The following is a 25,146-nucleotide window of genomic DNA, read 5'->3' as shown; positions in this document are numbered from 1 at the left end:
ATCTGATGCACAGTCCAGTGGGCCCTTTGCATTTAAAGGTTTAAGAGGTGGTCATTTGATAGGTTAAGATTACACACGGATGTGTTAAACCTCCTCATGCTTCTCTCCTCCCTCTATGCCACTTGCACCGGTGGGAGGGATGGGGGTGTGGGTGCGCTGCGCTGCGCTGCGCCGGACTGCGACGCTCACAAAAATTGCACAAAAAGTGTGCTGGGCACACACCTAAAAATATCATACAATATTCTGTTTTGATTAATTATTGTACCTGTGCCAATGAAGAGAACGTTGTATGCTCTTTGGTCCAGACCGGTAACCCGATCCACCACCAGCCTTGTGAAGTTGGCACCCTTGGTGAGAAGTAGAGGGCGAGCCAGTGCTTTGTCCTCCATCAGCGGGTGCTTCTTGGCAAAGTTGAGTGTTGCATCGGGTAACTGCAGAGAGCTGTTGTAGCCACTCTCCCTGTCTGAGTTCGTTATACACTGGAGCACAGACAGAAGAAGCAAGAGAGCCAAGGGAGAAGAGAAGTAGATAAGAGGGAGGAGAAAGATGTCAAGAGGGAAAGTCACCAGAGGCCGGAGTGACCATGAAGAAAAGAGAAGCAGAGGAGAAAGCATTTTAGCATGCCCTTCGTCCTTTTTGCTTGTTCTTTTTACTCACCTCCCCCTGCCATTAAAGCACTTTCTGTGCAGGTCTTGTCATGCTGCATCATTACACTAATAGCTTTTCATGCTGTTTCCACCATCACTGCATCACCACATCTCACCTCCCTTTCAATATTCCCTTCAATAATAACTATATGTGACGTTCATGTTTCTTACCGATCCAGGCCGTGGGTTCGGGACGGGTCCAGTGTAGCGTCCCCACCTCTGGGATGACTCCCTGTATTCCTTGTAGGATCCTTCAAACACCTTCTTCACATCACTGATCTGGTACTGACACACGGCCGACACGTCCACGTCACCCCTGAAACATTACCAGGCAAGGCGAGGAGTTAGTGATGTGCGGCGGCGTAAAAAGGAGAGAGACGGATTAGCTGTCATCCCCGTTGTGGGGGAAAATGTGACGTTTCACCTGCTGTGCTGCAGCACATCCAGCAAGCCATAGAAAGACCAGGGGTACGTACTGCATAAAAACACACTAACGCTAATTGGCTTAAGGAATAACTCTTTATGTGCCGTGAATTAGCTTGACATTTACACACTTGCACAACATGAACCAAAAGGAGTTCATCAAACCTCACTCATGCTGCACCAAAACAGAACACAAGTGTACTGGCATTAAACGGTACATAAACAAATGCATTCTAATACACATGCAAAACATACTATTATATAATAATTTGTTACCCACAAGACATTCTGGGAACATTTCTGTTAGGGACGTATGGAACACTGGTCTCCTAGCTGTGAGGTCTACGTGCTAACCACTCGGTGAGTTTAAAAGCAGAAAAAGGCAGTTTTAATGATTTAAATTTATTATATATTTATTATAATCTGCACTTGTTTTGGTCTACTGCCCCCCTGTTGTTTCTTCTTTATCCTGCAACGGACTCCTGCCTTGTTCCCCTGGTCTGCACACCTGTTGCCCATCGCCTTTTTGCCTTCATATACCACTCCACTTCCATTGTCCCTCTGTCAGATGGTGATGTGTTTAAAAGCAGAAAAAGGCAGTTTTAATTATTTAAATTTATTTAAAAAATGAATCGGGGGGAGGGGGGGGTGCAAATACTCAATCCCAAATAATCAGAATATCTTTGCACACTATCTGTCATAATCTGCACTTGTTTTGGTCTGCTGCCCCCCTGTTGTTTCTTCTTTATCCTGCAACAGACTCCTGCCTTGTTCCCCTGGTCTGCACACCTGTTGCCCATCGCCTTTTTGCCTTCATATACCACTCCACTTCCATTGTCCCCCTGTCAGATGGTTTACCTTGTCATGCCTCGTCATTTTTACTCCTGACCTTTTGTTTCTCTGCCTTGTAACTTGTACTTTTGCTGCCTGCTGTCTGTAAGTAGTTGAGCCACTTTGTAGATCCTTATTTGCTACTTTGTACGCTTTTTGTTTGTACTTTTAGCTTCCCGTTGACCTTCTGTCACTGGTGTCTTTTGTTGTACTTTGTGTTTCCTTTTTACTGCATTTGCCTCGGTCTCTGCTCTGGGGTCGTCAACACCTGGCACGAGTGCCACCCAGTGTAACACTATCTTTAAATAAGTATACTTTGTTTAAAGTCAGCAGGAATAGTTGCCAGGTTGAAACATTTTAATTTCTGCTGTGACAGAATTATCTCGTTGTTATGCACAGAACCATGTTTGGTAATAATTCAAGTGGCGTTTATGTGACGTAAGTGCAGTTCCTGTTGTTAAAAGACAGCTCCTGGGTTCAATATGATGGAGTCAAGGTCTTAGCATGCCAAAACGCGAACAGATTTCTTCAGATCACGGCTTAAACTGTAAGTCATTGTTTATATAATCCAATTATCTTAATGTTATCTCTATCAAAGTGAGGGGACTTGACAGAATCCCCAGTAAGTCACAGGGAAAAAAAAAGATTAATCTTCTTTTCAATGGTAGTAGGAACTGAATGAAGAAACAAAGCTTTAAGTTCAAAGCTGGTTCACTTTGCAATGTGATGATATATCAATGAGGAATAGTGTCCATTCAAAGAGCAGTGCCTCCAGAGAGGGACCGGACCGTCCCAGCTTTCCTTAAAGGAGGGAATGCCCTTGCACCATATTTCCCTTTGTTAACAAATGAGTCATTAACACAGCGAGGTACAAAAATGACTCCTCGAATCTCCTCTCAGCTATCACAAGTGAAAGGATGAACACTTTTGAACATTTGGACAGGTGCATTTTAAAGGTTAACTGAGGATTAACTTAAATTCACTTGTAAAAGTAATAGGGAATTTTAGGTTTATCCTGAAATTTCACTTTTTCTGAGGAGTGTATGTAAAAAAATAAAATAAAATAAATGACTAATAAAATAAAAATAAAATAAATGATAAATAAATAAATGATTAATATTTAATAATACATTGTTAATTATTATTTTTTTAATTAATTTATTTTATAATTAATAATTTATTTTTTAATAATATATTGTTAATAAATGATAAATTAATGATAATAAAATAAAATAAATGAATAAATAAAAATAAAATAAATGAAATAAATTACATTCATTTTCTACCACTTTTCCTCACAAGGGTCGCGGGGGGTGCTGGAGCCTATCCCAGCTGTCTTCGGGCGTGAGGCGGGGTACACCCTGGACTGGTGGCCAGCCAATCACAGGGCACATATAGACAGACAACCATTCACACTCACATTCATACCTATGGACAATTTGGAGTCGCCAATTAACCTAGCATGTTTTTGGAATGTGGGAAGAAACCGGAGTACCTGGAGAAAACCCACGCATGCACGGGGAGAACATGCAAACTCCACACAGAGATGGCCCGAGGGTGGAATTGAACCCTGGTCTCCTAGATGTGAGGTCTGCGCGCTAACCACTCGTTCACCGTGCCACAAAAACAAACAAATGTATCTTATTTATATTGATCTCTCCACTTACCACTGAGCATGGAAGATGCCAAAAAAAGTAGTACCCCTCCAGTCCTGTCCCGACAGTGTAAAAACAGCCCGAAGGTTGTTGAAGGAGACGTGACGTTCAGGGAGGGAACAGTCCAGACGGGCTTTTTGGAAGGTGGTCCATTTTTTCTGCAGTGTCCGGGTACCGCCGAGGTCACCCTGAAGACGAAACGTTTCAAGTCAGTTCCAGTCAGAACTTCGACAAGCAATTTATGAGAGTTAAATGTGTTCACTGTATAACCAAGACTGAACTATGGCATTGCTACTATGGATTATAATACAGTAATATGGGAGTGACAGTGTGCAAGGCGCACATGAAGTGCTTTATGCACACCTTGCAATCCAACCTACCTGGGTGTTCCCCAAGTCACCAAGTGTTGTTTTTCCATCTGTGTTAAACAGCTGCTTAATACTTGTTGATGTCCAAACAGAAGCTGTGGTAATTTTACATTTGATCAACTTTAAGGTTTGTCAGATCAACCCACACAGATATTCGGACTTGTCTGCACCCTTAATCACTGAGTGGTTCTATTGCTAGCATGTTTTTGGAATGTGGGAGGAAATCGGACTACCCGGAGAAAACCCACGCATGCACGGGGAGAACATGCAAACTCCACACAGAGATGGCTGAGGGTGGAATTGAACCCTGGTCTCCTAGTTGTGAGGTCTACGTGCTAACCACTCGGTGAATATCTTTTCACACCATCTGTCATAGTCTGCACTTTTAGTTTTCGTCTGCTGCCCCCTGTTGTTTCTTCTTTATCCTGCAGCGGACTCCTGCCTTGTTCCCCTGGTCTGCACACCTGTTGCCCATCGCCATTTGGCGTACCCGGAGAAAACGCACACACGGGAAGAACATGCAAACGCCACACAGAGATGCCCGAGCGGGGAATCGAACCCGAGTCTCCTTTGCCATGTGGCATGCACGCTAACCACTCAAACACCATGCAGCCTGCGTCGTGACACCAGGGTTCAATCCCACTCTCGGCCATCTCTGTGTGGAGTTTGCATGTTCTCCTTGTGCATGCGTGCATTTTCTCCGGGTTTCCTCCCACATTCCAAAAACATGCTAGGTTAATTGGCGACTCCAAATTGTCCATAGGTATGAATGTGAGTGTGAATGGTTGTTTGTGATTGGCTGGCAACCAGTCCAGGATGTACTCTGCCTCTCTCCAACAGCATCAAATCAAATGCAGTATGGTTAAACATACAAATTACCCCTAGCCCTGACCCACCATCACCACAAATAGATTGCAGTCCTGCGGGAAAACTGTCAAAATATTGAGTAATTATTTAGTTACACTATAAACGCAACCATCACATCATTATTTGGATTTATTATGGTACAGCACATTTAAAAGGGCCCTCGTGCCTGATATGTCATTGTTTTCCCCAGTGATTGTTTTGAAAAAAAGCAATAATGTCAGTGTTCATATTCTAACAGTTAGATGTAGACATTGTGATACAGCAGCAAAAGCAATATCAACAGGATGCGCTGAATTATTCATTACTCCTGTGCTCATCATGTGTGGGCATCTGTTTCTAATTTCATTCAAAGGGCTTTATTGTTCTTCTTTGAGCAGACATTAAAGGGGCATAACAGTGTGCTTAATTACACGCGTTCTCACAGTTAACACTTTGTCTCTATTTTGTTCACTTTAAAGGTTACGCAGATTATATGCTTGCATACATAACGGTTGACTAAAAGGTCGCTGAAACTTCTGTCTCGTCTTTGAACATCTTTCCGCAAATGACCTTGTTAAATTTAATTCAAGTCGGAGTACATGTTTGAAATTTGTATTGTCGGAATCCTAAGTGGGTTTCGAATAGAGGATAAGGGAATCTTAAAGAACCAAATTATAGAATGAGAACCAGATTGTTTATTCCTGACAACAATACCTAATACAGACGTCCGGGCTTATCTGCAGTCCCTGTATACCTACAAGTAAGCGGGTCTTATTACAGCGCAGCTGCAAAAAAAGCACCCTTCCTTTCCCTGCCCGGTCATGGGTATGCTGGAGCCTATCCCAGCTGTCTTTGAGCGAGAGGCAGGGTACACCCTGGACGGGTGGCCAGCCAATCACAGGGCACATATAGACAAACAACCACTCACACTCACATTCATACCTATGGACAATTTAGAGTCGCTAATTAACCTAGCATGTTTTTGGAATGTGGGAGGAAACCGGAGTACCCGGAGAAAACCCACACACAGGAAGAACATGCAAACTCCACACAGAGATGCTCGAGCGGGGAATCGAACCCGGGTCTCCTTTGCCATGTGACCTGCACGCTAACCACTCGACACCATGCAGCCCGCATCGTGGCAAATTTAAATAGAAGTAATCAACAAAGGTGAAGAATCCACTGAGCAGGAGTGAGCTCAGACTTCTGTCTCGTCTTTGAACATCTTTCTGCAAATGACCTTGTTAAATTTAATTCAAGTCGGAGTACATGTTTGAAATTCATATTGTAGAAATCCTAAGTGGATTTCGAATAGAGGATAAGGGAATCTTAAAGAACAAAATTATAGAATGAGAACCAGATTGTTTATTCCTGACAACAATACCTAATACAGGTGTCTGGGCTTATCTGCAGTCCCTGTATTCCTACAAGTCAGCGGGTCTTATTACAGCTGCAAAAAAGCACCCTTCCTTTCCCTGCCCGGTCTTTTATACACTCAAGATTGTGTAAGAGCCTGGAGTCCTGGACCACTCAGCTTTCGACACTGCCCTTGCTTGAACCGCTTCTTTCCTGGGCTTATCTGCAGTCCCTGTATGCCTACAAGTAAGCGTGTCTTATTACAGCGCAGCAGCAAAAAAGCACCCTTCCTTTCCCTGCCCGGTCTTTTATACACTCAAGATTGTGTAAGAGGCTGGAGTCCTGGACCACTCAGCTTTCGTCACTGCCCTTGCTTGAACTGCTTCTTTCCTGGGCTTATCTGCAGTCCCTGTATGCCTACAAGTAAGCGGGTCCTATTGCAGCGCAGCAGCAAAAAAAGCACCCTTCCTTTCCCTGCCTGGTCTTTTATACACTCAAGATTGTGTAAGAAGCTGGAGTCCTGGACCAATCAGCTTTTTTTTGTCACTGCCCTCGCTTGAACCGCTTCTTTCATGGTGTTTCTGCTTCAGTTTGTTCGCAGGGGCATCAAGGCGTCTGGAGCATTCTGCTTTTCTTTTGTTGCAAAGCAAGCTATCATATGCGTACCCGATGTTTCCACCTTAACTGTCAGTTTGTCACGTTAGTCCTTTTTTGTGTAGGTGCGTGTATAAGTATCTTTTGTCTGTATTTGTTTGTTTTAGCTTTCATCTTTAGCTAGCAAAATTGAGCAAAATACCTTCAGTATCATTAAAAGTATCACATTCTGACATCACTTTCGATGTGTGACAGTCGGGGGCGCCTTGTTCCTTTTAAGTTACCTTGCAAACTCGAGCCACTCTCGCCACAGTGACCTCGGTGTCACAGTCCAGTTCCAGCGCTCGCTCGCTGAAGAAGAAGTAGATTTTGTCGTCGTCTCCTTCTTTGCTGCCGCTTGCTTCTCGAACCAAGGCTGAACCCACAAAGTCTGGTTCTGCACCCACACACACACACACACACACACACACAAAAAAATCTCAGTCTATAACTTTTGATGTTTTTTCCCTATTATTGAAAAAGTATCCTTTCTCTCTTTCTCTATGCAGTCTTTTTTTTCAATTCTTTCTTCATCTTAATACATTCCATTACCAGGCTACAGTGCCGCAGCCATTATTTTCAACATTTGGCTCTAAAGAAGCACATTAGGCCAGCATGGGACACTAAAAACACGATGATGAAACCCCAGCTAATTTAATGCTTTTAGGGAAGATCTTAGCCTCATTTGTATGCCCCCCCCCATTTCCGTCTCACTGATTGCCTTTACCTATTCCTCTTTTAGCTCATAGGCAAATTTTAATCATCAATTACTTCTAAGTATAACAATAAGTTACAGTGTCCAAGTGCTGTGCTTCGGTTCTTGAACTAATTTCTCTTTTTGTTCTATTGCATGTTTCTTTAATTAAAAGTTGCAGGAAAAAATGGCAGTTTTATTGTTCATAGTCTAGTTTCCCCTTTTTTTCATGATAATTGACCTTATTTTACATAATTACTTGATTCATTTGAGACAATTGAACAGTTGTATAATTATTATAAAACTTTGAGGATGTATGACAGCATTTGCCTAACAGCTGTAAATAAATAACTTCTTTTTTTTTCTTTGGGCTTTTCTTTTCAGGGGTCGCCACATCAAATTAATCTCCTCCTCACACAAACTACCCTCATGTCCTCCATAAACCTCTAAACGCAGCATCCTTCTACCAAGGATCCCAACATCTCTACATGTAATGTTACTCCGATGTACTCGTTCCTGATCCTATCCATCCTGGTCACTCCCAATGAGAACCTCGGCATCCTTATCTCTGCTACCTCCAGTTCTGCTTCCTGTCTTTTCCTCAGTGGGACTGTCTCTAGGCCAAACAACATGGCTGGTCTGGTCTCACCACAGTTTTGTTTACCTTTCCTTTCATTTTAGCTTAAATTCTTCTATCACACATTTAAGCATTTTAATCCATCCATCCAATTGCTACCCAATGCAGGCGGCTACAGCCAATGCTGTCCTTCCAATCTTTTCTGGGGCAGGCACCAAAACTGGATTATTACTGGATAATGCGGTAGCCTACCCGGGGTCATTGAGAGGTGAAGAAGAAACTTTCCTCCTTTAATCAAACAGTCAGCTAGCTAATTCTGCAGAGCCAAACCTTTTCACAAAGAAGATGACGAAAGGAAAATAATATATGGACCACCGGCACCAGAAGTCCCATTAATGGGAAGACAAATTCAAATTATTATTGAGTATGACAATGTTAATAAATAGAACAAATTCACAGATTTATTATATTCTAATGTTGTTGGTCTTGCTTAAAAATTCACACGCATTTATTTGCATTTAATGTTATTATATGTCTCTAACGAAAATACTTATACAGTAATCCCACAGTAATCACACTGTGAATTTTGTGTCTTCACTTTGATAATGCTTTTTCAAAAGTATATTCATTGATAAATCGTGTTGTTTTGTGTGACAATCGCTTCGCCACTCAGCTCTCTTAACACTTTTATCGCAACACGCACAAGCACCGGTCTTTTAAATGTCTTATTTTCTCTTTTTTATGTCCACTATATTGGGTAGTAAAAATGTAAAGATGATTACAGGAGCTTTATTTCATTTGAGGGCTCTAATAATGTTTAAAAAAAAAAACATACCATATTTTCTGGACTATAAGTCGCTCCGGAGTATAAGTCGCGCAAGACCAAAAATGCATAATTAGTTAGAAAACAACATACATAAGTCGCTCCGGAATATAAGTCGCACAAGGCCAAAAATGCAAAATTAGGTAGAAAAAAAACATACATAAGTCGCACTGGAGTATAAGTTGCATTTTTTGCGGGTAATTTATTTTACAAACTACCGTATTTTCTGGACTATAAGTTGCTCCGGAGTATAAGTCGCACAAGACCAAAAATGCATAATTAGTTAGAAAACAACATACATAAGTCGCTCCGGAATATAAGTCGCACAAGGCCAAAAATGCATAATTAAGTAAAAAAAAAAACACACATAAGTCGCACTGGAGTATAAGTCGCATTTTTTGCGGGTAATTTATTTTACAAACTACCGTATTTTCTGGACTATAAGTTGCTCCGGAGTATAAGTCGCACAAGGCCAAAAATGCATAATTAGGTAGAAAAAAAACATACATAAGTCGCACTGGAGTATAAGTTGCATTTTTTGCGGGTAATTTATTTTACAAACTACCGTATTTTCTGGACTAAACAGATACATTTTCCGGACAGTGACACGCTGAATCGTGAACGTGCGGGTATCCACTATAAATAAATATTTTAATGTCATAGTAATTTAGTTACTGTCCGTTCTTAGCTGTTTTGGATGAAGAGTCTTGAACCAGTCATGATGTGCTATATATATCACTATATTGACACTTACTATGGTACCCATTATGGCATTGGATGCTCATATCACCTCCTACTTTGACAAAAAATTAAATAAAAGTAAAATAAAGTAAAAAAAAAAAATTATATTAGGAAAGCAGGAAGTGAACAAATGTAACAGTTACTGATTGTAAGACAAACTATACACTATACACTATATGGACAGTTACTATGGTACCCATTATGTCATTGTATATCACCTCGGACTTCGGTATGGGACTAAAAATTACAAAATAAAAAAAAAACAAACAAAAAAAACAAAACCTTAAACTGTATTATGGAAAGCAGGAAGTGAACAAATGTAACAATTACTGATTATAAAAGTACCAGATGGAGAGGTAGGATTTAATAAGCTTTGCTTCTTCCTACTCCTTTTGGACATGTGGAACTGTGAACTGATTATGTGATGCATTCAATTGTAATCTGATGCATGTTCAAATGAAATAAAACCATTACCATTACCATAGTTTTTTTTTTTTCTCTCAGTGCTGTTAATTCTATAAAAAGTTATTCCACCACCATTTCACTACCAATATTTCTCTGAGCATTTTCAGTCTTTCTCCTAATTGACTTACCGTTGAGCCAGGCAGGCAAGTATTCCGTCTTCATGCTGTAGTGCTGCTGGCCCAGGTTTCTTTGTATGACTGGCTCCGTTCCCAAGAAGTTGTTGAGCGTAGCTGAGTAGAGCTCCTTATCTGGCCCGACAAAAAAAAACAAAAAACTTTGGTTTTATTTAAACTCAAGCTAAAATAACGAAGGTCAACGGTTAATTCGGGGAGCACAAAAACGGAAACCAGGTCTGTAGGTTCAATTAAAGTATGTCGTCTGAATCATATGGTTAAATTGGACTCCTGGACACTCTGCATGGCAACAAAACAGATGTGAAAAAAAACCTGCAGGAGTCATTTGTGGAGATTAGGATTTATGCTCCGTGCCTACGGTAGAGCTTTAAATCACGTTGCTCTTCAAGTTGAAATGCAGCTGAGATGGAACAAGAAGGGCATTTTTACACAGTGTAACCAATTTCAACACAAATTGTCAGTATTACAAAAACATTTTTTTAATTTACTCAACCTTTACTTTAATTTTCTTTCACTAGGTAAGTCATTTACAATGACAGTGGGGTCAAAACAGCATATGGAGGGAGGTGTTCGATGCTATTAATACACACACACAGGGAATTACTCACCAACTATTAGGCCTGTGTGGCCCTTGGCAGGGTCATACGGACATTTGCCCTTCCCGTCTTCCAGGGTAGTGGGGCTGAGAGTGAAATAATCTGCATTCTACACACACACACACACACACACACACACCAAGTGATAAGCATGGATAGTTAATGGTTTTATGATCAGATTTTTATGCTGCCGATTCTGAAACCGATTATCCATGAGTGAAATCGGAGTACTATTGGCCAGTGGTGCTAAATAAGGGGGAAAAGTTAAGGAAATTCCAAGATCACCTGACGCTGATGTCCCTTTTTTCAGGCGCACTTTAAACATCAGACCACATCAAATATGTAATCTAATTTTAAAGTTTTGTTGTTGTTTTTTTTTATTTTTACTAAATAAGACATCCGACTTCCAAGTCATGTTGCCAGTTTGTATGTTAAAAGTTGAAATACTAAGAAAGCAACCGGCGGGCCGGATTCAAATGCTCGGTGGACCGCATGTGGCCCCCCGGGCTGTAGTTTGCCCACCCGTGATCCAATCCGATGAAGTAAAATATTTTTGCGGTTATTTGCTTTCGACTTCTGAAACTGTTTTAATAATAATACGTGAAAAGACAAAAAGGTAATTTGCATTTAAAAGGAACAATTAATCGATGATTAATCGATTATCCAATTAATGACAAGTACTTTTTTGAATTTATAAATGTAAATATTCACTAATTTCAGCCTGTTTTCTGATATGTTGCAGACCAAACCACTGACTGTGTTTGGTTCATATTGATTTGGTCAGTCTAGAGCCTAACTGGTTACTCGATTAATTTAAAAGCTTCAGATTAATCAACTATGAAAATAATTTCTAGTTGTAGCCCTAAAGCTGTTCATCTGACTTCCAAGTCATGTTGCCAGTTTGTATGTTAAAAGTTGAAATACTAAGAAAGCAACCAGCGGGCCCCGGATTCAAATGCTCGGTGGACCGCATGTGGCCCCCCGGGCTGTAGTTTGCCCACCCGTGATCCAATCCGATGAAGTAAAATATTTTTGCGGTTATTTGCTTTCGACTTCTGAAACTGTTTTAATAATAATACGTGAAAAGACAAAAAGGTAATTTGCATTTAAAAGGAACAATTAATCAATGATTAATCGATTATCCAATTAATGACAAGTACTTTTTTGAATTTATAAATGTAAATATTCACTAATTTCAGCCTGTTTTCTGATATGTTGCAGACCAAACCACTGACTGTGTTTGGTTCATATTGATTTGGTCAGTCTAGAGCCTAACTGGTTACTCGATTAATTTAAAAGCTTCAGATTAATCAACTATGAAAATAATTTCTAGTTGTAGCCCTAAAGCTGTTCATCTGACTTCCAAGTCATGTTGCCAGTTTGTATGTTAAAAGTTGAAATACTAAGAAAGCAACCAGCGGGCCCCGGATTCAAATGCTCGGTGGACCGCATGTGGCCCCCCGGGCTGTAGTTTGCCCACCCGTGATCCAATCCGATGAAGTAAAATATTTTTGCGGTTATTTGCTTTCGACTTCTGAAACTGTTTTAATAATAATACGTGAAAAGACAAAAAGGTAATTTGCATTTAAAAGGAACAATTAATCAATGATTAATCGATTATCCAATTAATGACAAGTACTTTTTCTAATTTATAAATGTAAATATTCACTAATTTCAGCCTGTTTTCTGATATGTTGCAGACCAAACCACTGACTGTGTTTGGTTCATATTGATTTGGTCAGTCTAGAGCCTCACTGATTACTCGATTAATTTAAAAGCTTCAGATTAATCAACTATGAAAATAATTTCTAGTTGTAGCCCTAAAGCTGTTCATCCGACTTCCAAGTCATGTTGCCAGTTTGTATGTTAAAAGTTGAAATACTAAGAAAGCAACTGGCGGACCGGATTCAAATGCTTGGTGGACCGCATGTGGGCCCCCGGGCTGTAGTTTGCCCAGCCCTGATCTAGTCCGAAACTTTGTAAGATCCGGATGTTTTTAAACTTTAATTCTGAAGCTGTTTTTTCCCCCAGATAATACGTTAGGCATGGGCAACGTGAAAAGACAAAAAGGTAATTTGCATTTAAATGGAACAATTAATCAATGATTAATCGATTATCCAAATAATGACAAGTCCTTTTTTTAATTTAAAAAATGTAAATATTCTTGTAAAATATTTTTGCAGTTATTTGCTTTCGACTTCTGACTGTCACGCACATACGTGGTCATTTGCATTTAAATGGAACAATTAATCAATGATTAATCGATTATCCAAATAATGACAAGTATTTTTTTAATTGTAAAAATGTAAATATTCTTGTAAAATATTTTTGCAGTTATTTGCTTTCGACTTCTGACTGTCATGCACATACGTGGTCATTTGCATTTAAATGGAACAATTAATCAATGATTAATCGATTATCCAATTAATGACAAGTACTTTTTTAAAATTTAAAAAATGTAAATATTCTTGTAAAATATTTTTGCAGTTATTTGCTTTCGACTTCTGATTGTCACGCACATACGTGGTCATTTGCATTTAAATGGAACAATTAATCAATGATTAATCGATTATCCAATTAATGACAAGTACTTTTTTTTAATTAAAAAAATGTAAATATTCTTGTAAAATATTTTCGCAGTTATTTGCTTTCGACGTCTGACTGTCACGCACATACGTGGAAGTGTCGATGTGATGATCACATCATGGGCCTTGAAAACTTGCCATAATTCGAATCCTTACAATACATAACATGCTACGCTAGCAAGATATTTTACACTTGATCTGTGGCCGACTGGAGCATCCCTAGAAATAATGCCAGAAAGCAATCATATTTACATTCACATATGAATCTTGACAAATACTCTATGTATATTATTTGAGTGTAGATTGACACCTCTGATTGACACACTTACCACATAGGTGCATTTGGGTTGAAATGCATAGGTGCCACACGTGTAGAGGTGTGTGTGGTTGTAGCTTTGTAGAAAACGGATGTAGTTGAAGCACTCAGTCTGTGAAGGAGAGAGAAGGAATTGTTAAAACAGAAAATAGCTCAGACTAAAAAAAAAAAAACAAAATTATTTATGTAGCACATTTCCAACAGTTAACTGGCCAAAGTGCTGTACATCAGCCAATAAAACACAAAACACACATGCAGAATAAAAGTAAAAATAAAAACAGAGCACAGAATAATGACACTAATAAAAAAGGCAAAATAATAAATGAATAATAAACTTACTTACTTAAACACTTGCTTGTTTACATCATTTAAAACAAAAAGCAAATGCAACCTTCCTCATAACACAGTAATATAATATGCTTATACATATCCCATACATGTATGTGGCCGTTTTTTTTAATTGACCAGTGGAAAATTCTAAAAATATAATTTTACGAAAAAACAATAAAAAAACTCACACGCATAACAAAAATCAGGAGTAATTTTCCAAGAATCAAAATATCAAAATAGAGTCAAAATATTAAGATATGACATATAATGAAAACATATAATGGGAAAAGTCATAATATTATAAGATGAAGATTTCAAAGAAAGTTGAAATATTTGTAAAATCATAAAAAAACTGAAATGGAAATATGAACTTTATTCTGACTTTATTCTTTTAGTTAAAAAAAATAAAGTCAAAATATTAAGACAAAAAAATTCTAACAAGAATTTTTTATATGTACTTTATTTTGACTTTATTCTTTTATAAAAATAAAGTCAAAATATTAAGACAAAAAAATTCTAACGAGAATTTTTTATATGTACTTTATTTTGACTTTATTCTTTTATAAAAATAAAGTCAAAATATTAAGACAAAAAAAATTCTAACGAGAATTTTTTTTTACGAATAGTTTAAAAACACCCTGACCAAATATTTTAAAGGGGATTTTTTTTTTTTTTGTGCATTTCACATATATGACAAAGCTGAAATGCTATTGCATTCTTCGGTTTTAAGTTTACGGTCTTGTGGATTTTCGATGAAAAGAATACAAAAGTTTGCTGAAGTTTGCTAATCAAGTTTGCTGACTTTATTCTTTTATTTTAAAACAATAAAGTCAAAATATTAAGACAAATTTTTTTTTACATGTACTTTATTTTGTACTATGTACTTGTATTATGTACTATATTCTTTTATTTAAAAAAATAAAGTCAAAATGTTAAGAAAAAAATTCTAAGAATTAAAAATTTTTTTTTTTAATTAAAAAAAAATTCCAAAAAGATTTTTTTTTACAAATAGTTTAAAAACACCCTGACCAAATATTGTAAGGGGGAAAAAATAATACATTTTGTGCATTTCACGTATATGACAAAGTTGAAATGCCATTGCATTCTTCGGTTTTAAGTTTATGGTCTTGTGGATTTTCGATGAAAAGAATACAAAAGTTTGCTGAATCCCAAAAATGCGGATCCACTGTATTACCGTATTGACAGTAACAGAATAAATTAAGAATTGTTGACTTTGTAAAGAGAATATTTGACATTAAATAATGTTTACTATTGAAAAAGGTTTCCTTTAATGAATGTGTGTGTCATGTGTAAGCCAGCAGTGTGTGTGTGTGTTTTTTTTTTTTTTTTTACAAAGCTCTTTGGGAGGAATGGGTAACAGATGCTTCCATGTGTAGAACAGCTATGACTCAGTGCATCGAGTTAATGTTGCCATTACAGCAGCAACACCATATCCGCATCTCGCTGCTGGAGTCGGAACATTTACATGATTTTTAAATTCACTTTTACAGCTTTTGCAATCAGTTGGGATAATCAGGAGGAAAATATATCTGGCATCTGCGATGGCGTCGCATTAAATGTATGAATATCACGGTGCACTGTGTAAACAGTATACCTGAAGAACATAAAAAGGACGCAATCCTCGTAAACAAATGTACAGATAATGCTATTCTTTTAAGTGAAATCGATAACGTTTGAGCCAAAAGCAGCACAAATTCTCGACAACTGTAAAATTTTGCCACTGTCTGTGACTATTACAGAAGGACGGAGCTAAATAAATTCTAAATAAAACACTAACCAGGATAAATGACCCCCAGTACCAAAACCGACTTGGAAAAAAAAATTGATTTAGAAATGGAAAACTTTGTAAGATCTGGATGTTTTTAAACTTTAATTCTGAAACTGTTTTTTCCCAGATAATACATTAGGCATGGGCAACGTGAAAAGACAAAAAGGTTGCATTTGCATTTAAATTGAACAATTAATCAATGATGAATCAATTATCCAATTAATGACAACTACTTTGGAGTTCAATTAATGCTTTTTTTAATCAAAAAATGTAAATATTCTCTAATTTCAGCCTGTTTTCTGATATGTTGCAGACCAAACCACTGACTGTGTTTGCTTCATATTGATTTGCTCAGTTTAGAGCCTAACTGATTACTCGATTAATTGAAACAAGCTTCAGATTAATCGACTAGGAAAATAATTTATAGCTGTAGCCCTAAAGCTGTTCATTAGATGACCAAAAGTAAAAAAAAAAATCCCATTAAAAAATCAAAATATGTGCTAAAAACTATGATTAATTAACTGTGATTAATTAACTGTGATATTCTCTGTGAAGACATTATTGCAGTATTTCCCATACATTAATTATTATGCTTTAAAAAAAGAAAAACAAACAAACCAGTGAACACATTATAATGGGACTATATATATGTGCGGGGTACACCCTGGACTGGTCGCCAGCCAATCACAGGGCACATATAGACAAACAACCATTCACACTCACATTCATACCTATGGACAATTTGGAGTTGCTAATTAACCTAGCATGTTTTTGGAATGTGGGAGGAAACCGGAGTACCCGGATAAAACCCACGCATGCACGTTGATAGTGAGCTGTTATCATTTCACTACAGTAGTGCCATTGAGCAATAACCTACCTGGTTGCTTTTCCCCTTGATGAAACACTCCCGCTTCTTATCCATTGGTGCTTGCCAGTCAATCTGCAAACAAAAATTGCAATTAAACAAATTGCTGTACAGCATATTGTCTGTATGTTGAAAAAAAACCAAAACAGTGACATAACCTATAATCATATTTTTTCCAAAAATTGATCCTACATAAATTAGTGTTTTACATGTTGACTCTCAAAATCAGAGTGATAGGCAGATGGCAGCGGAACTTTTGAATGTTGGCTCCTTTCCTTGACATTCCACGCTTGGGGTGGGGGGGGGGTGATAACAGGTGGTCTTATCTTACTGCAAGATTCATAAAGCATAAACAGCCTGTGCTCATATGTGTGTGTGTGTGTGTGTGTGTGTGTGCACACGTCGCTGTGTGAGTATCTAATAAGTTCTCATTACAGTAAATCAGATAACAATCCCCCAAACGACTGACTGCAGGCTGTTCATGATGCCATCACACACCTTCTGTATTTGTATTGATCACAATATAGGCCAATTACTCAGGGAGCAAAGCCAACCCGGATTGGGCCCCCCCACCCCCGGCCCCAGCTCCATAATTTCTCTGAATACATTGGTGTGAAAAAGTGTCTGCAAACACAACTGAACACTATAATTTTTTTATTAGGAATTATTAGGAATTTTGGCCTACTCAACATGGCAGAATTTTTGTAATTTAGCTTTTTTTTTCATTTTGTTTTTCTTCAGCCATTCAGAGGTGGACTTGCTGGTGTGTTTTGGATTATTGTCCTGCTGCAGAACCCAAGATGGCTTCATCTTGAGGTCATGAACAGATGGCCACACATTCGACTTCAGGATTTGTTAGAAGACGTTCATGTTTCCATTTATCACAGCAAGTGATTCTGGTTCTCAAGCTGCAAAACAGCCCCAGACCGTCACACTACCACCACCATATTTTACTGTTGTGATTATGTTCTTTTTCTGAAATGCGGACAGATGCAATGGGGCAATTAGGGATCATAAAGATGTTTTCTGGTAAAATTAATAGGGTTAATGTTTTTTTTTCAGCAGGCTACTTTTGCTAACTAAGGCCTGCAGTTCTTTAGATGTTTTTGTGGGGTCTTTTGCGATGTCTTGGATGAGTTATAGCTGCGATCTTGGGGTGATTGTGGTTAGCCTGCCACTCCTAGGAAGGTTTAGCATTGTTCCATGTTTTCGCCATTTGTGGATAATGGCTCTCACTGTGGTTTGCTAGAGTACCAAAGCTTTAAACATGTTTTTATAACCTTTTCCGACTTTTTGACTGATAGATTTCACTTGTTCACATGCCATGTAGGTTTATAGTAAAAAGTTTCATTTCAAAATAGTTTTTCATGTTGAGTTGTCATATTTAAATTTGTCTGATGAGCTGAAACATTTAAATGTGAAAAACACTTTTTCATACCACTGTATGTGAGTGTATATACTGTATCCCTTAAATAACTGCAACACAACAAGATGTGATATTAAGTATGAGCAATCGGCAGCCAAAAGCAGCACAAATTCTCTACAAATTCAAAAAATGTTGCCACTGTCTGTGACTATTACAGAAGGATGGAGCTAAATATATTCTGAATAAAACACTACCCAGGATAAATGACCCCCAGTACCAAAAAAAATTGATTTAGAAATGGGAAAACTTTGTAAGATCTGGATGTTTTTAAACTTTAATTCTGAAACTGTTTTTTCCCAGATAATACATTAGGCATGGGCAACGTGAAAAGACAAAAAGGTCAATATTTGCATTTAAATTGAACAATTAATCAATGATGAATCGATTATCCAATTAATGACAACTACTTTGGAGTTCAATTAATGCTTTTTTTAATTAAAAAATGTAAATATTCTCTAATTTCAGCCTGTTCTCTGATATGTTGCAGACCAAACCACTGACTGTGTTTGCTTCATATTGATTTGCTCAGTCTAGAGCAGGGGTGGGCAAACTACGGCCCGGGGGCCACATCCGGTCCGCCAAGTGTTTGAATACGGCCCGCCCAATCTTTCCAAAGTATTTCATTTAAACTCAACATACAACCTGGCATCATGGCCTGAGCCAACCTTTTGGTGGTTTTATCAATTTCGTTTTTTGACATGGTCTGTTGTTTACAAAGTGTTCCTGAAAAAAGGGACACAAGCACATAATAATAATAATAATAATAATAATTATTATTATTATTAGATTATTATAATTATTATTAGAACTACTATGATTATTATAATTATATCAATGCTAATTATTATATTAATTATATATAATATTATTGTTATATTTGCACATTTTACATAATAATAATATAATAATTATTATTTTCATTTTATTGTAATTATTATAATATTTTATTATTTTTAAAATATTTAAATATAAATATAAAATAATAAATAATAATAGCAGATTGCATGACAATTTTACAGATACAATAATACCAGGTGGACTGTTACGTGTAAAATATATAGTCTGCCCCCCCCCGTAAATTTTGTCATATCAATGCGGCCCGCGAGTCAAAAAGTTTGCCCACCCCTGGTCTAGAGCCTAACTGATTACTCGATTAATTGAAACAAGCTTCAGATTAATCGACTAGGAAAATAATTTATAGTTGTAGCCCTAAAGCTGTTCATTAGATGACCAAAAGTAAAAAAAAAATCAAAATATGTGCTAAAAACTGTGATTAATTAACTGTGATTAATTAACTGTGATAATCTCTGTGAAGACATTATTGCAGTATTTTGCATACATTCATTATTATGCAAATACACGAGCAACACCACAAATACTTTTGGAGCTTTAAAAAAGAAAAAGAAACAAACCAGTGAACACATTATAATGGGACTATATATGAAACATGAGATAATATCATAAAGAAAAAAGATAGAGCTCAGTTTTACACACTACACACTTTCCACTTTGTGTTCGTGCGGAGATCGACTCCTGCACCCTGACGAATGATTTGATGATGTGGTCCGCACACTAGCTTACACATGGCGGATGAATAGAAACACTACAAGCATATCCCACTAATCAGCCTTACTCAGCATTAAAACTCCATTCTAAGTACTTTTTCAGAGAAAGTTTGGTCTCTGCAAAATACTTTTTAGATGGGTAACTTTGGTGGAAAAACGGAAAGGTTTTTCAAAGAATAAATGAATAAAGTCCCAAGAACGCAGGAACTCTTACAAAAGCTTTTAAGCAGTTTGACTGTGTATGTGTTTTATTGTCGTTACCTGTGGCCTGAGCTGTCTGCTAATGTCATTGGGATCCAAAGCAAACAGCGCCTCGCGTGCGCCGACGTACAAAACTCTCTCGTGCTCCGACAAAGTCAGCAAGCTGTAGTTGAATACTCCCTGGATGCTGAACCTCGCCATGCTGTCCAACGTATCTGGATGAAGACACAAATATAGAATACAAGTTTTTGTACCTGTTTGTACACATATAAACAAAAATATATTATTTATCATCAAATGCTATAGGTTGGAAATGACGGCATTACATCATATAACTCAACACTTGTTCAATTGAGAGGGCGGAAGGGAACGTTTCACACAAATGTGTTCACATCCTTGCTTATTCACACCACCGATCCACCGCGCAAACCCTCAACATGGCCCCCCCAACTTGCTTTCATCCGGCTAAATACGCATTTCTTGCTTCTTATACAACACAAACGGACAGTAATTCTGCTTTTCAGCCAATATCATCCTACATCAACCAAGCCTACGTTCAACCTATGCAACAATAACCAGCTTTTTATATATAAAGAATCTAAAAAAATGCATAATAATAATAAAAATATTTTTTTTGTTTTAGCAACTTTCTATTCTGTACCCATTATTAGCACATAATGCGGAATTTTACTGATAACAAATACATATTTACAGTCGGTGAGTTCAGAAGAGAAGCTGCTTTGAAAGCCTTCCAAGATTGTATTTTTTTTTTTAGGCATTTTTATGGAAAAATCAGATAACTTTAAAAGATCTGTATGTCAGAAGTGAGATAAAGTCCTCCAATTTAGAAAGGCTGTGCAAATAAACAAGATGCAATTATGATTATTTTTCCCATTAGACCATGTTTTCCCTGACGACTGAAGCAAAACAAACCAGAAATAAAGACCACAGTAACAACAGAATAGTTGTATAATTAGAATATAGTAGAATATTTAATAAATTGATGACTTATATAGATGTACTGTATATGTATGTATGTAAAACTTGACATGAATTACTAACTATTAAGAAACTCTAAAGAAAGGGTCTCCAAAGTGTGTTCTCGGGGCCATTAGCAGCCTGTAGCACATCCCTCGTTAGGGTCGCAGGTGTATGCTGGAGCCTATCCCAGCTTTGGCTTTGAAAAGAGGCATGGTACACACTGGACTGGTTGCCAGGAAGTACCTGAAATACATTCTAAACAATAAAATATAGTAAAAAAAATCAAATAAAAATAGCAAAAATTGAAAAATAATTAATTGGAATAATAATTGGAAAAAAAAGTTGTAATCTAATGAGAAAAAGTCATATTTCTCCTGGAAAAATAATTGTAATATTGAGAAAAAAGGATTTTTTAAATTAAAATACACTATATTCTAATAAAAAAAAATAAAAAATAAAAAATAAAAAATAAAAAAAAAGTTTGGACACCCCTGCTCAACAGTAGTGTTGAGCATATTAATGTAGAGTACTATATTTCTGTGTAGAGCAGTGCTCCCAAATAGTGGGGTCGGCCCCTCTGGGGCGGTGGATCGCGATCATCTGTCAGGGGAGGCGTTAGCGACAGGGAAGACTTTCGATATAAGTACAGACCTCCAAAAAATGTATGAATTTGTCATACTCAGCATATAATCTTGCTCGTATTTCTCACTGTGCTCCATTTTGTTGGTTTCGGTTTCGAGTTCAGTTTGTACAGTACAGATAAACAAATACATATTATCAGTTTCTTAATATTATTTCAAATCCGGGGGATGCAAAAACATTTCTGACAGAAAATAATTGAGAACCACGGGTATTGAGTGGAGATTTGGAAGCATAATGGCAAGTGGAGAAAAACTCCAACAAAATGATACATGCAAAAATCGGGAGCCTGAATGGGTGTCAATCTGTAGGTATGATTAGGCTGCTTCATTATCTGGGAACCAGACGCAGAGGCTTCTTAATCTAATTGGCTATCGTTGAATAGCCTTAGAATTCATGCAAATTTTATCAGGTCTGCCAAACTGGGAGACAATTGTGTTGACAATAACATGAACAAATGCTGACAAAAACAATCTAAAAGAGATTACGAGTAAATCACAATACGCTTGTGCAACAGTCCCATCAGCAGAAAAAAAATGAAACTATATTCATATTTACTTGCATACAGATAAGTTAGCAAAGACATGGTGGAAACAAGGTAAAGAAAAAGAATCATCCTTAGTGGAAAACAGTGTCAATACCCAAAATGGGCAATACAAAAAGGTATAGAGCATGTCAGACAGAAAGAAAAACAAATAAAGTGAAATAATTCAACAACTGAAAAAAAAGATCATAGCCACGGTTACATTCCCATACATCAGGGGCATGCCCATAACACCATAAACCAGAACGAACCACCTGGGATGTGGTCCAAAAGAAGTTGGGACTGCGGATGGCGCCGTCGTCATCATCCGTATAAATCACCTGGCGACTCCAAATTGTCCATAGGTATGAATGTGAGTGTGAATGGTTGTTTGTCTATATGTGCCCTGTGATTGGGTAGTGACCAGTCCAGGGTGTACCCCGCCTCTCGTCTGAAGACAGCTGGGATAGGCTCCAGCACCCCCTGTGACCCTCGTGAGGATAAGTGGTAGAAAATAAATGAATTAATGTTAATGTAGGGCTGCACGGCGGTCGGGTGGTTAGCGCGCAGACCTCACAGGTAGGAGACCCGAGTTCAATCCCACTCTCGGAAATCTCTGTGTGGAGTTTGCATGTTCTCCCCATGTTGTGTCCGGGTACTCCGGTTTCCTACCACATTCCAAAAACATGCTAGGTTAATTGGCGACTCCAAATTGTAATTGAATAATTGAATGTGAGTGTGAATGGTTGTTTGTCTACATGTGCCCTGTGATTGGCTGGCGACCAGTCTCGCCCAAAGACAGCTGGGATAGGCTCCAGCACCCCCTGCGACCCTTGTGAGGATAAGCGGTAGAAAATGAATGAATTAATGTTAATGTAGGGGTGCACGGCGGTCAAGTGGTTAGCGCGCAGACCTCACAGCTAGGAGACCCGAGTTCAATCTCACCTTCTGCCATCTCTGTGTGGAGTTTACATGTTCCACCAGTCCAGGGTGTACTCGTTCCAAGACAGCTGGGATAGGCTGGGATAGGCTCCAGCTCCAAAAAGCGGTAGAAAATGAATGAATGAATGAATATGTGATCAGTATTAGTATTAGTATCGGACCACTTCACTCATGAAATATCTGGAACGGTATCGGCATGATAAAAAAAAACCCTGATCGGATCATTCCTAGTTTTGACTAATAATAGACAGTATTGAACCACAAAAAACAGCATGATATAGTCATGAAACGATTTTTGAAATTTTTTGAAAAAAAGACTGAAGCGCTGAAATTTGATTGACAAGTGTACCCGGTTTTCCTTTGTCACTTGATTACGGGGGTCACCACACTGTCTAGGGTAGGGTAATTACATTAAGCGGTATCTTCACATTAAGACAGAGCCACCCATCACTAAAAGGGGCCACTTTGTTGGTAGTTCGAATCAGTGGTTTGGTACCCCAGAGAACTGCTACACTGATGATTGTGTGTGTGTGTGTGTGTGTGTGTGTGTGTGTGTGATACAGCAGCAGATGTGTTCAAATCCCCCCAGAGGTAGCCGCCTCTCTACCGCTCTCTCTCTCTCTCGCTCATTTGTATGTCCCCTCCAATGTTTATATGCTGCTGCTCCTCAGATAATAAGCTAACTTCTCTACTTATCTGCCACTTCCTTTCGTTAAGCACTTTTCCTCTTTCTCATCGCTCTCCTCCCGAGCTTCCCTGTTTCGGATTTTCCTTACCCTTGTCCATAATATTTCACTGCCATCTTTGCACTAATGTCTTTAAAATGCATGTTTACATCAGAGCAGGATTAACAGTAGTGGCCCAAGATGACCTAAATACAACCATGAACCATTTTTGGTATTTGAGGACTCTAATATGAATTATATTGGATTTCTGTATATAGATATGATCATATAAAAGAGTGGAAAATATCAACTTATCATTTTTTAGCTTGGAAGGGGTCAATTCAGTTCAACACCAGAGCCACCGGCTAAGAGTTTGTGCGTGAGGGTGGAGCACTCGAGCCCTGGGTGAGTTTAGAAAGATGGCGATCTCCATGTTTAGTTGAGTAATAGCACTTTAGATTGCGGGAGAATAAGCAATTACCGCTTCAGAGATAAGGAACAAAATTTTAAACATGAAACAAGTAAGAGTGCTGAAGTTTTGTTTTTGGATGTTTTGTTGTGATGCGGTGCAGGGGAGTTGGTTTTAACGGTATTTGTGGTATCGTATATAGCTCTGATTAGCGGACATAAGATAGAATTTTAACATCTATATTAACATTCATTCATTCATTTTCTGGAGCCTATCCCAGCTGTCTTCGGGCGAGAGGCGGGTGGGTACCACCCTGGACTGGTGGCCAGCCAATCACAGGGCACATATAGACAAACAACCATTCACACTCACATTCATACCTATGGACAATTTGGAGTCGCTAATTAACCTAGCATGTTTTTGGAATGTGGGAGGAAACCGGAGTACCCGGAAAAAAACCCACACATGCACGGGGAGAACATGCAAACTCCACACAGAGATGTGGAATTGAACCCTGGTCTCCTAGCTGTGAGGTCTGTGCGCTAACCACTCGACCGCTGTGCCGCCCCCGATCACATATATACAGTGTCTAGATCTACTACTGCTTATATTAGGGGTCACCAAGGTTTTTTATTGTGAGAGATACTTTTACAAAATGAAAATGGAGCTACTCATTTTTGTAACATTTATTTTCATAGCTTATTTCAAGCCAAATGAAGCCAATATTAAAAAAAAACGACATAAAAAATGCCGGTATCCACAACTTGCCTTGCATTTATTTCTAGTCTCATATTATTAACTGAAAACCTGAATAAAAAGCACGTTTGGCCACCTCTGCCTGGCCCTTTCAGCCACATCCGCTGCCCACAACTTCCAAGTACAGCTGGTTAGGCAACAGACGATCACATCGCAAGCCTCGAAAACCCACCAGACCCTTCCAAGTGCTTACTGGTCATAAAAATACTTGATATCATTCAGCAATTCACATTTAAAATAAAAATAATTACATATAACTTGTGTAAATAGTTGTAGTTGTGTACAGATGTGTACTACAACTGAGTAGTAGTATGTCAGTGAATCCAAGTAAAGGCTCTAAAAATGTGATGCAACTTTATTGAGAA

General features: G+C 38.1%; 1 protein-coding gene across 1 annotated transcript in view; it reads right to left on the bottom strand.

Moving 5' to 3' along the window:
- Positions 1 to 25,146, bottom strand: part of sema4c (sema domain, immunoglobulin domain (Ig), transmembrane domain (TM) and short cytoplasmic domain, (semaphorin) 4C) — a 50,212-nt gene that overhangs the window by 8,735 nt on the left and 16,331 nt on the right. The window contains exons 2-10 of the mRNA XM_078789189.1: positions 19,927 to 20,081; positions 16,687 to 16,749; positions 13,704 to 13,802; positions 10,802 to 10,898; positions 10,188 to 10,307; positions 7,005 to 7,156; positions 3,569 to 3,744; positions 819 to 963; positions 266 to 479 (exon numbers count right to left, since the gene is read on the bottom strand). Of these exons, the coding sequence (XP_078645315.1) occupies positions 266 to 479; positions 819 to 963; positions 3,569 to 3,744; positions 7,005 to 7,156; positions 10,188 to 10,307; positions 10,802 to 10,898; positions 13,704 to 13,802; positions 16,687 to 16,749; positions 19,927 to 20,081 (1,221 nt within the window). The remainder of the gene's footprint in view (positions 1 to 265; positions 480 to 818; positions 964 to 3,568; positions 3,745 to 7,004; positions 7,157 to 10,187; positions 10,308 to 10,801; positions 10,899 to 13,703; positions 13,803 to 16,686; positions 16,750 to 19,926; positions 20,082 to 25,146) is intronic.

This window comes from Doryrhamphus excisus, linkage group LG3 (assembly GCF_037039965.1).
Source record: "Doryrhamphus excisus strain RoL-2023G ecotype Guam linkage group LG3, RoL_Dexc_Guam_v1.1, whole genome shotgun sequence".
In the NCBI taxonomy this organism is placed as follows: Eukaryota; Metazoa; Chordata; class Actinopteri; order Syngnathiformes; family Syngnathidae; genus Doryrhamphus; species Doryrhamphus excisus.
This window is presented reverse-complemented; position numbering and strand designations above follow the sequence as displayed.